This window comes from Lagopus leucura, unplaced genomic scaffold (assembly GCF_019238085.1).
Source record: "Lagopus leucura isolate 7727_CA_CO unplaced genomic scaffold, USGS_WTPT01 Super-Scaffold_100002, whole genome shotgun sequence".
In the NCBI taxonomy this organism is placed as follows: Eukaryota; Metazoa; Chordata; class Aves; order Galliformes; family Phasianidae; genus Lagopus; species Lagopus leucura.
In genome coordinates this window covers 51630779-51644132 of record NW_024962263.1, presented here as the reverse complement: position 1 = coordinate 51644132, position 13354 = coordinate 51630779, and the positions used below count along the sequence as shown (strand labels likewise).

The 13354-nt window shown below is 36.0% G+C and overlaps 1 protein-coding gene across 2 annotated transcripts in view; it reads right to left on the bottom strand.

Annotated features, from left to right (window-relative positions):
* Window positions 1–13354, bottom strand: part of SNTG1 (syntrophin gamma 1) — a 326387-nt gene that overhangs the window by 116620 nt on the left and 196413 nt on the right. For both annotated transcript variants that reach the window (XM_042869538.1, XM_042869539.1), the window contains exons 5-6: window positions 9203–9259; window positions 1305–1362 (exon numbers count right to left, since the gene is read on the bottom strand). In XM_042869538.1, coding sequence (XP_042725472.1) covers window positions 1305–1362; window positions 9203–9259 — 115 coding nt within the window. The remainder of the gene's footprint in view (window positions 1–1304; window positions 1363–9202; window positions 9260–13354) is intronic.

Here is a 13354-nt window from a genome sequence, read left to right as displayed (position 1 = left end):
CAACACCTTCATCAGTGACATAGACAATGGAATTGAGCAAGTCTGCACATGACACCAAACTGACTGGTGTGGTCGATATATTGGAGGGAAAGGAAGCCATCCAGAGGGACCTAGACAGACTGGAGAACTGTGCCCATGTGAACCTAATGAGGTTCAACAAAGCCAAGCGCAAAGTGCTGCAGTTGGGCCAGGGCAATCCCAGGTGTAAGAACTCCTTAAGAACAGCCCTGCGGAAAAGGACTTGGGGGGTCCTGGTGGACGAAAAGCTGGGAATGAGCCAGCAGTGTGTGCTTGCAGCCTGGAAGGCAAACTATATCCTAGGTTGCATTAAAAAGGGGTGGCCAGCAGGGAGAGGGAGGTGATTGTCCCCCTCTACTCGGCTCTTGCAAAGCCCCATCCGGACTACTGTGCCCAGGCCTGAGGCCGCCAGTACAAGAAAAATATGGAGCTCTTCAAATGGGTCCAGAGGAGGGCCACTAAGATGATCAGAGGGTTGGAGCACCTCTCCTATGAGAAAAGATTGAGTGATCTGGGCTTGTTTAGCTTGGAGAAGAGAAAGCTCTGGGGAGACATCATTGTGGCCTTCCAGTACTTGAAGGGAGCATATAAACAAGAGGGGGAATGGCTGTTTACAAGGATGGACAGTGATAGGACAAGGGGGAATGGTTTTAAACTGAGATGGGAAGTTTAGGTTAGATATTAGGAGGAAGTTTTTCGCTCCAATGGTGGTGACACACTGGAACAGGTTGCCCAGAGAGTTTGAGGGTGCCATGTGCCTGAAGGCATTCAAGGCCAGGCTGGATGTAGCTCCGGGAAGCCTGGTCTAGTGCTTGGTGACCATGGACATAGAAGGGGGGTTGAAACTAGATGATCATTGTGGTCCTTTTCAACCCAGGCCATTCTGTGATTCAATGATTCTAGTTGAAATAACAAAGGGTAACCAAGATTCTGCCACTACCCACCTGAGTACTATCCTACTATCCAGTATAAAAAGACGTGCTTCTCCTCTTGCATTCACATATTTTAATGATCAAACTTTCAATATGCTACTTCTTTCTGGCAATAAGCATTCAGAAATAAAAGACAGAAGTATTATTTTTGCACTGCTTACAGTTATTAAATATTTTCATGCCTATTTTTTTTCCCTTAAAAATTATGCTTTACAGGAACATTTAAAAGATCGTTTGAAGACAATGTTTAGAAACTTCTCCAAATATGAGTTTTGTATATTTATAGAGAATAAGATTTAGAACACCCTGCTCTAAAGAGCATGTCAAGACATAGTGTATTAATCTGACACTCACCTCGTTGTTCTTTGGAAATCTTAGAAATGACCACTGGAATATTATGTTCTGCTCCACCCTGAAAATAAAATAAACAGTAATCTCATGAGTCACTGTAGATATCTTTTTGTTTGAAATTATATTATACCCTTTCTGTAACTTGGTTTCAAAGAGACTGAGAAAATAATTCTGAATCCAAATTTTCTTCTTTTTGTCTATGCCTAATTCTAATATAGAATTGATTTGGATTAATTCCTTACTTCTTACTGCCTCTCATGAAGAAGCTCCCAGGTTCCATAATTAGCCAAGGAAGTGAACAAGACTTGAAGAACATCCGTTTCTACAATTTTTGGACAGTTTAATGTATGAAACTGTGTCCTACAAAGGCAGAATGGCCATCACACTACAATAGCAACCATGCTGTGAACACTCAGTTTTCATGCTGGTAAGAAACATGTAAACAAAAACCCAAGAAAAGCAAGTTTGGACTTTCATCTCAAAAGCAGCCTTTATTTGTTTCCATCTCTGTCACACATGAACAAAGAGTGAGCAAAGCAGTGGGGTAAGTAACAAGGAACAGAAAAAGAAAACATTAAGTGGAACAGTAGGTGTTCAATAAATGCGGGAAAAATAAAGGAAAGTTGAATGATAATTCAACAGGTTGACAGCAATTCAATGCTGTTGTTTCATTCAATTTATCCTAGTGAAGCTGGAAACGTTTATGGTGCTTAAGGTATTAAAAAGAAACCTTAAATGAAAAGCACTCTCAAAGAAAGAAAAAGACAAGTATGTAACAGAATCACAAATATGTTTCTTCCTCTGAAGTCAGCACCAAAGTGCCAGCCTGAACATAACCTATACAAATTCACATAATCAGAAATGACAATATGCCACACTGTCATTTTGCCTAAGAATCCTGGTTCAATGTTTGCTTATTTTTCTTTTGTTTGAAAACTACTGACTCCTTAGGTCCAGGCACTCTGTGTCAATGAACTGAGTGGTCTGACCTGGGTATTTTGATGTTCTAAGGATTAGCACAGATCCCTTCTTCATGCAGGAACCAATTGTTTGAAACTGAACAGAGACCTGCACTCAACAGCTTTATCTGTTATGGAATAGAGGAAAAGAAAACCATAGAAAACATGCTTCTGTGTCTCCCTTCTCTATGGGCAGTCTCATAAAGTATTTGAATTCTATCTATACAAAGAAAGAGCCTTTTATATCTGCCACTGCACATGTTCCAGATGGTCATGGTCTCCACGAATACCATGATGTTACTTTAATTTCAGTCAGGTTTACACACATATTGAAACTAAACAGTTTGCAGCATTGTAACTTGTTAAATATATTTTGATGGTTTTCACCATAGAAACAGCAGTCGCAAACAATGGCTTCACTTTAGATAACCAGTTCCAGATCACTAAATTAATAAGACTTTAAGAGTTTTTCTCAGGTACATGCACATTTAATTTCTTCTATATTTTTCAAATAAACAAATATCAGTACCCTCTCTAAGCCTTCAATATACTACAAAAATATTGCACTATGCAAGGTATTTGAAGTTCAGCCAAGGAGTTCAGTGATTAAAGTTCAACATAACTAAGGTCTTTTTCTCTCCGTAAACTGTGCTCTCCCTGATTCAACTCAGCTCTCCAGTAAAGAGGGGAATTCCTGTTATTCCTAAACCAAACAGTAATGAGCACCACCTTGTCCTCTCACTTTCTGTATCTAACTCCATTTCACTGCAGTTTTGAAGAAGCATCTCTTAATACTTCTGAAAAAAAATGGCCCCCTTTCTGCAACCACATCCAGTCATTATAAGCGATCCCTTTTGAATTAGTCTTAGGACTCGTTAACTCCTACATGTCTGATTCTCTGTAAAAGTGCATGAATTCTGGCTTTACAGGCTCAAGAGATACACTGCTTCTGAAAGCTCTGGAAACAATGGCTACTTTTCAACTCTTAAATTAAACTCTATCAATCTATTCTCCACCTACAATCCCAGACCAGTGGATGGGACAAATACATGTCAGTTAACATTACTGAAGGCTTAATGACTCAGTCTTCAGATTCTACCATTGCTCTTTGTAACTGAAATTTTCTTTGCCACTGTTCCTCAAGCAGAAAAGTTGTGCAAGTATTAGCCTAGAATAAAGCTGGCTGCCCAGCTCCAGAGATGGTCCTATTAAAAGAAATAAGGGAAGCTTTAATCACTGGCATTTGAGGGCCCAAAACTACACGTGGTAGATCAGCTAACACTGCACCAGCACAAAGCAGAGAGAGACAACCACTTCTCTGGTCCTTTTTGCTTTTGTCTTAACAGTATGGCTCATGTCCATGTGAACAAACTCTTCAAGACTGAAATAGAATGACGTGATGCATTTTGTTCTGATCTGTGATCATGAACAGTCTTATCTCAAAATGCCAGTTGGCATAAGCCAATATCATGGCAGGTAACATGCTAACAATTAAACAATATGGACAACAACATGCTAGTGTTAATTATCCTTTTGCAACTTCGCTGTTTGATATAATAGTTTACCTGGATAGATTTGTAAACTAAAAGCTAGATAATTCACCTATTAAATGTGGTAATCAAATGTTGTTTCTGCATTAGAATTGGGTAATATTTTTTTTATTTCATGGTCTCCACTGTCATAGTTCTTTCTGGGAGTCTTTCTACTTTACTTGGGGGGGGGGGGTGGTCTCTGATAGTTTGCATTACTTATCCTCTAGATGAACCTTCCCTAGGAATGCACGTGCAGTATATAAGTGTATCTATATATATTTTATCATACACATTGAGAGAATATCCTGCACGAGATTGATCAAACCAGAGAACAAGTCATGGCATGCACAAGGAAGTGCCTGAAGAGACATTGGGAAGGTCTGGCATCACCCCACCCCACGGTACTCTTTGTCTAACAAAGACTTTGAAGAAAATCACCTTATCAATATGACAAGAAGAGCACTGAGACATCTTGGAAACAACAGGATGGCTACTGGCTGACACCAGATAACACACCAATTAACAAATGTAAACTTTGACAAGATTGTGAACCTGGAGTACCCAGCCAATGGGGAAACAGGGGAGAAGCATAGGCAAAGGGGGAAACAAGGTACAAAAAGCCATCATTGTGTCCTTAAGGGTGCTGCTGCTTGCAGGACATCCACCATTGCAATTGCGAATAAAATCTGCTTTTGTCAGAGATACCATCCTGAAAAAAATTATTTGCATATTTCCAACATTAAACAATGCTTTCTAACTTTTATTGTTTCCACTTGAAATGCAGAGAAAATGTTCTCATAACAAAGATTACCACAGAATGAATGGATATGAAGAAAATTATCTGAATATATTCAAAGGTTATTCAGAACAGTACCTTTACAGATATTTTATGTAGACACACATTCAGAAGTCAAACAATCTTAGAAAATCTGTAAATCTGTGATAAAGTTCATCATATAAAGAATGATCAAAAGAGAAGCATGAAAATGGCTCAGTTCAGAGTTCTGGTATCTAGAAGTCAGCCTGCAAACTTTAATTAATTTAATGAACTATTACTTCTACTGACTATTTCCCCAAGAACACTACACTCTACAATCATTAAGAAACATGATGTTCTTTCATAAGTCATACACTTTGCCGCTTCTTGTGTCAAATCTCCGCATCTCAAACTTGTCAGAGATGTGATGAATGACTGAAATACTACACTGCAGTCATCAATTTCTAAATCTTACTCCACAACTGTTTCTTCTCGCAGAGGTTTATTAATGAGGGTTTTAAAGGGGCTTCAGAAATGAGAAAATAATTCCTTCTGAGCAGTGTGGACAGATCAGGTTTGCTCCAAATTTAATTAAACTTTTGCCATTAACTTCAGTAAAATGAAGTACAGCAGAACACAGTACTTCTGCTATCAAACCTACAAAGAGTGGATTGTAATCAATTTTTAAAAGGACTTAGTTTCACATCTTGTGTAAAAATCAATTTTGTAAGCAGTTTTTTAAGATGAATCTGATTTTTACAACTTAGTTGGAGCATCTAAGAACACAAAAGAGTTTTCTCCCCACAAAGAAATCACCAAAAAACTACAGGGGAGTTTCATTTTGAATTTACTAACTTCTTATCTGTCTGCTCTTAAGAAAGAAAAGGGGGAAAAAAAAAAAAAAAGGAGGGGGGTAGGGGAGTAGAGAGAGAGAAAGAAAGCAATGAATTGAAGAAAACCAAGACATTTAAGAGAAAGTGACTTGTTCATGTAAGATTTCTGGTAGCAAACAGACGATCAAATTAACACGAAAAAACAGATGATAATACTCTTCAGCTGAATGCTAAAACTAGACAAATTCATCTCAAAGCAAATACTTTAAAGTGAGAGGCATTAATCACTGTACACTTATAACTCACATCTCAGATAAGACAGAAAGAAAGAGTTCAGATAACACTCATCCTTAAGTAACTTAAGACACAGAACTGCTGTAATACAGGAAGTTATGGGAGACAAATTTACCAAAACAAACACAGAAGCCCTAAGACTTTGTCACATAACCTGCACTGCTGCTGAGTTAGAAAGGTTTTGGTACTGTTCTCTGCCCCATTTATAGCAGTAGCAGGGGATGCATTACATTCACATTTATTCAAAACTTTTAAATCCAGACTGAGTCTCTAAAACATGCAGTGACTCAAATAAGAATCGTGCTTAAGGCATAAGTCGTTGGCATCAAGAAGTGGCAGCTGAGTAATGGAGATCAGGTGAGTTATCCCACCTCGCCTGCATGGCTCGTTGGTTTAAGCACCTTTCCAAAAGCCCTAACACAGATACAAAGGTTCAGCAAGCTGACTAACAAGCATGGATGGTTAATTTATGATGGCTGATCAGCTACAGCTGCTCACTTCACATCCACTGCAGAAAGTGAAGCACTGCAGCACTTGGGACCAAGTCTTAAAACAAAGTGATCAGTGATGTTTTTTTCATAAAAGAAGAAACAACAGAAGTACAGGAGCTGGTTCACAGGCACAAGAACAAAAAAAAAAAAAAAAAAAAAAAAAAAAAAATTAGTTGGCCATCCAAAACTAAGCTGCTTTGGTTTCCAGACGTATACAGAAATTTGGCTGCCGGTATATCCTTATGGCAGTATTTCTCTTCTCTGGAAGGCATAGGGACTTTGGAAACTTGAAATGTGATATCTCAGCAACTATACTTACATACAGAGTCATGAGTTCTGTATAAGTGTGTACATGTGAGTGCCAAAAATGAGAACAAACACCAGGCACGGGAAAGTGATCAGTCAGGATAAGGTGTGGAATTTCCTTATTTTTCCTCCACCACTAGCATTTTGCCTAGGTCTCAAATTCAATAGTTACAGGTTCTGTTTTGAGACATCTGTATCCTATCTCCTAGATCCTGAAAAGATAAAGCTAGGGTACGTTAAGAATTCCTTACACGCAGTGAGATAAACTTCATGAAACATATGAAGTAGGTTTGGCTCTCAAAGCAGCCTTTCCTTAAGGGTAAGTTGTAGATCCCTACTTTAAGTCATTTTCACAAAACAATTTTTTTTTCCTGTGAGATATATATATATATATATACTATATATATATATATATATATATATGTTTTTTTTTTTTTTTTAAGTATTTTTCCCAAACAAACCAAAACAAAGTAGCAAACTATTACTCATCTTCAAGAAGATTGACTGGTACCTTTTAAAAGAGAAAGCTGACACTTTTTGGAACTTATACTGCATACCCAAAAAGTCATTGTCAATGAGCATTCACACAGCTTGCCTAGAAAACTACAAAAAGCATCATTTAAGTTCCATTTCTATTTCCTACTACAAGTTAAATAGGTAATATAAGCTTATGCAGAATACTTTGTTTTAGGTAGAATTTAATATCCAATTGCTTATCTATTTATTTATTTATTTATTAAGAATATGGGATTACAAAAAAAAAAAAAAAAGAAAGAAAGAAAAAGAAGAATCTAGCAAGATAGGAAATGAGTTCATTGACTCTTAGAACAAGCAGAATCATCTTGCTTCAAACACACAGAATATTGCAGACCACAGAATTATTCTCACCGTTTTCATTATCTAATCTATATTATCTGATTGAGTTTGAATGCATTTTATTGAGAAAGATCTGTCTACTTGATGAGATCTGTTGAAGCAATATCTGTTAAAGTAAGTAACAATCTTCATCTGGTCATTAGTCATTCTAAAAGTTGAAAAGAAAACGTCTATTCAAGCCTGAATGTATGTAGCTCCACTACCTTATTAATTATGATCAAAACAACTTGGCAGTAAAACTAGAAGCTATGTTTAATAATTTAATGCTATGATTCATAAATCCTGTTGCAGCTTTTAATATAGATTATTTTGCAGAAATAGGACCTTATTCAGTTTATATGGTCTTTCATGAATGCATAAAGATATCTTCCGAGGCTGAACTCATAATCTGAAAAATCCATAGTCACACTGGCATTTCTAAATCCTTTTGCATCTTCCAAGGAATTTGTTCAAAACAGTGGATATTTTGCTCTAAAAAAATACCACTATTTTAAGACAGACCATCCACCCATTCACTTTATAATTTCTATTTGCCAGTGACTGTGTTTCTCCTATTTACCTGATACTTAAACACAAAGTGATTTTGATTTCTTTTCACAATTTTAATTTTAGAAGATAGCCTATTGTAAAGTATAACAAAAAAAAAAAAACTCCAAACAATTTCAGTCACTTTTATTCAACTTCATGAAACTTGCTTTCCAAACCACAACAAAATTTACTCTTAGCAGCTATTTCTTACTACTAACAAGTAAAACCTCATTCCCCTGTATACTTTATCGTAAACTGACACACATTACTGAAAAATTATTCAGTGAACTGCAACCTATAAAGACACTGCACCCTGTTGACTAAACTCATGAGAAATTTTGACTACAAAATAGCAATTAGTTTTCCTTGAAAAGAGGTCATTAGTGGATCAAATAGATAAAAGGAAGTGTGCCAAGATATATTTTAAGAATTTGTATTTCTATTCAGCAATATTCTTATCAATGACAACACAAATGGACATTAATCCCTCTTCTGAGTCAGTTTTTATAAGGTCAGTTCTAGCAGCTGCTCACAGAAAAGCCTGTACTTCAACTTTATATGCATCATTTAAGGCTCTTTGCATTCATGTGAAGTACACTTGATTTTTTTCTATTGCCATCTTGAGGCTAAGGACTGCTGTGATAAGAAGATAAAATAATGTTGAATCTCCACAATGAGATTCTAAGCTAAGGTAAGGTTTTCAAAATAATGGCAATATAGATTCACATAGAGCTTATGAGGACAAAAATGATTAACCCCCCTGTCCCTCAAAAAGGATCACTTTCACTTCCATATGTTCTTAACTCTTACTGAGGAAAGCAAAAGTAAGGTAACTATTATGACAAATTACTGCAATTGCTTGATCTACAGAAAACAATATAAGAAAGTGGTAACACTTTCTGCCCAACTAATGAATTGCAGTGAAGTAATATGGTATTATTTCTAGGAGAATTGATTATGAACTTACTGGCTCTTCTCTGTGCCTGCCACTGTAAATTAACATTAACAACCACTTAAATTAGAGTGCTACTGAACAAAAGTACAGTCTGTGCAGTTGCAAATACTGTTCAACTCTCACATGAAATCATACTACAGATCTGTTTAGTTTGAATCTTAATGGAATGATCTTTCCATTACCTTCTGTTCCACAGAGCGGTGTAGCTGCTGGCTACCCTATTGTGATAGCATCAAACTTTTTAGAATATATTCTATCTAATGTTCCTAGTCCTCTGAAATATAGTTTGTCCTCATTAAAACTAAAATTAACTATATACAAAGACACTTTCTTGTGTGATATGGAATAATATACCAAAAAATCATCCTACCTTTATACTTAATCCAAATCCTCCTACAGTTTGTCTTCTAATTGTGACTGTCCTTTCCTGCAAAAAAAAAAAGAAAAAAAGAAAAAAAAAGAAAAAAATAAAAGTCCAATCAAGTCTGGTTAGATTTAGTATTTTCTGCCACAACATCTAGAATCACATTTCATTAAGTTCTTTCTGTGCTACCCTCCTACACTGATTTTACCTTTAATGACAAACTTGTAAATTCCTGAATGTGAAACTCCTATGAAACCTATGCTGCAGGAGTAAACAACAAAGTATAGCACAGCTTGACTCAGACAAAAATTTATTTGTTCTGTTCATACGATAGTAGCAATGTGTGCCCTAGCAAATACTGCAGTGAAACAAGAGCAGATCTGTAGCGTTAAGCTATTAGTGCAGGGCACTTCATCCACACCACATGCATTTCAGACGTCAATTCAACTGTCCCTGAATTGGTCCTGTAGACAGACTGAACACTAGACACTGAAGCACATAAATTGCACTCCAGAAGCACATTCTCCAATTTAGTTTCATCTAAAAAGGAATACAGCTTGGGTACTCCAACAGCACTCAGTGACATGAACAAAAGCAAGAATGGTTTAGATGATCCAGAAACTCATTTCAAGGCTCATTCCAGATCCAAATTAAGAGACTAACGTAAACACAGTCACTGTTTGACCTCACAGAGGTTCTGGTTTAAAAATTAAAACTATTGGCTATTGGTACAGATGCAATTATTAAAAGCACCCCATGTTTTCTCTTCTATTACTTATTCTTAAAATTTGTTCTGTAATAATTGTAGGCTAGTGTCTGCCTTAGATACGAACATTTAAAAAGCAAAATCATGTGGTTTTTTTTGTCATTCATGTTGATTTTATTCCCAAAAATCATTTAATATAAGTCAATCTGGTTTGCAGTGAAAATCTTAGCAGCAGATATGTCCAGTCACAAATAGAAGAAATAGCTAGAATTCTCATGTCTTTTATACGTGGTTTAGATTTTATATTCCTTTCAATACATATAATTTCTTAAGTCTGAATATATACATTCGTACTTTCTAGTCCAATTGGCAAAGATTGCCAGTGCTATTCAGATTTGCATGCACAAGTAAAATATATATACTATCAATGTTATTTATTACATTAAGGAATGGATCATAATTCAGTCCATATGAATGCTATTGAGGAGTGCAAGAAGCATACGGAAGCATAAAGTGTTCTCCTGTCTCCTATGAGAAACTTGCCAAGCATGAATGAGCTTGAAAGCTTTACAGATCTATTTTCCCCTCCTTTATATTTAAAAAGAAAATAAAAGAGGTAGGGAGGTAAGAGGTTTGGGAAATGGATAATGCTGAATTTGAGGGAAAACACAGCTGTCTCTCACATTTGTGACAAATATGAATTGTGAAACTCCAGAAAAAGCAAGCACAAACCACCCGTACAGTGTTTCGAGAGCCAAGAAAAGATAGCTGCCTAAAATGAGACATCACATTTATTTATTTACACTAACCTTTGTAAATGTTTAATTCTAAGAAAGAGATGTATTGAAATGTATTAAAAACTTAACGAATGTACAGCATGGCAGTAGAAGAACATATGCCTAACGTGTTCCATCAGTGTGCATCTATGCTGTGCACAGAGTCCAGAAGAGCGTTCTCAGCTCTTCGCTGACACCTTCTAGGAACTTTGATAACAAAGTGCCCAGAAAGAGAGTTCAAACCACAGAGCTATGCCAGGCCACAAACCAACTCAGAAAATCTTTCATCCACCAGGAGGTTTCAGTCAGATAATGCTGACAACAATAAAGTCAGGATAAACTAATATAGAACACAGCTTGATGTTTGGTCTAAGCTGAGTTTACACATAAGAACATGAAACACTTAGCTGTGGCTCTGCTGATAGTAGTAATTTTTTCTGATAGATACCTCCCATTTTCAGCTCTGTCTCCTGTTGGATAAGTAGTTAAGAACAATAGACTGACTACTACATTCTAGTCCATACATTCTAATATTTTTGTTATATATGTTCAGATCACACAGAAAATACTTACATTACATAAGAATACACTGAAAAATAACAATCTTTTTAATTAAAGAGAACTAGCATAACAGTATTACATTATCTATGCATGGAACAAAGCATATTATACTTCATACATTTCAAATGAAGCAATACGCTCATTAAAGGACATAAATCTTCTTTAAAGTTCATCATTTCCATTAAGTACAAAGAGTGGCATCTACATTAGAGCTATGCTTTTAAAAAAGCCTAATAAAAACTGCCTTTTTGTTCTCTTTCTTATCGAAACACACACATATACGTACCTATGTAAAAGAGTCAGCAGAGTCAGCATTCTGGTTTTCACTCAACTTCAGAGTTAAGCAAGCCATAAAAATGTTTGGTTCATTTGTTTTTTATTTTTTGTTTTCCCTGAGTTTGATAGCCCATCTGACATAAAACTATAAATATTTTACACTGTAGCCTGGCGTTACTTTGTAAGAGCTAAAAATGAATATACTTCAAAAATATTTTACCAATATAGCAGATTACAAAGTGGAAAAATTGTGTAAGAGTAAGCAAATAGAACATCCAGAAATAATTCAAGCAATTGTAACTTCGCAGCACAACAGTTTATCAGAGGGTTTCATATGGTACTTTTTCTAGGTTCGTTTCTATCTCTGTTGAGAGCAGATATTAAATATTTCAGGTCTGGGCTGTTATTGAACAGAATTGAAATTCAAGAGCATACTGTATGTTAGATGCGCTCTAGTTATGTGTTACGTGCAAAGTATTGCATTGTAGTCAGCTGAGGCAAATTCTACACACTTCGCATTCCTAGAAAAAATAATTTTGTTACTTTAGTGTACCTTAAATGTAAGGACTTACATATTCTTCACAACAAAACATCTAACACTCATAAATATGCAAACTAACAACCTCCAAAAATATAAACCAGAATTACGTAAGAGTTAAGTATTTCATTACTACACCACCAATAATCCACTACCGTGCTACTACAAGCCTCACATAAACAGTAGAATGAAACAGCTTTTCCCAAACTGTCAGACACCAGAATCTTGGCACAAGATCACACCCCAGATCTCATCAATTTTCCTTTTTTTAACCAAAAAATTGGAAGAAAAATAACGAGATTCAATCTGATCAATGTTAAGTCATCTAAAACTTGGACAATGGTCAAAGGTAGCTTTCTCTATAATCAATCAGCAAAGAAAAAAAAACCAAAAAAAAAAAACCATTTAACTCAGATGATTCTAAGTAGGTGCCCACATCAGGTGAAAATCTATTTCACCCTTTATATCCTCCATTGAGTACAATACATCCCCCTCTTTATTTACACAGATATCACTGAGCTTACACTGTTTTTTTTTCAGCTTCCCCAAACTATGCCATCTCTGAGTTTTGATTGATTTGAGTCTAGTAAGAACCCACCCAGTTTGATATAAGACTAACAACACATCCTGTGAGCTTATAATTCCTTTATCACATTTATTAGCTACTTTATACTAAACAAAAGGAAAGTTAGAGCTCCTAGGATTTTTAGATACAGTATTCAAAGAGTGTTTTACAACCTGCTTCCTGGAACAGAAAAAAAAAGCAGTTATCATTTTATTGAAAAAGTCAAAGCTGCTGCCAAGCTGTCAGCATTTTCTATGCTTGTAACTCAGAAAATTCCTCATCCACGCATATGTTCATTGACTGGAAAGGAGAGCTAAGAGTTTTGCCAAAAATTTATTCATCCGAGAGCTACGCACTGAAACAGAAAGGCAGTAGTTTTTAGTTTTCCACTAAAGATGTATTAAAATTTTCCCTTAAACACCAGTATGAACTTGACACTACAGATATCATCTTAAAGATTAGAAATGAAGAATGATCTTGTGAGCATGCGGTGACAATAAATAATAAGAAAAAGCACAGAAGTCTATGCAATTAACTATTTACAGGCAGAAAGCAAGAACTCTGTTTTCACTGTGGATGGAACTGTTGCAGTGATACTAAGCATATGTCTGTGTATATATACATATATATAGTATTAAAAAGAGAGCACACTAAAAAGAGCATGGCTGGCAGGTTGAGGGAAGTGATTCTCCCCCTCTACTCTGCCCTGATGAGGCCACACTTAAAATACTGTGTC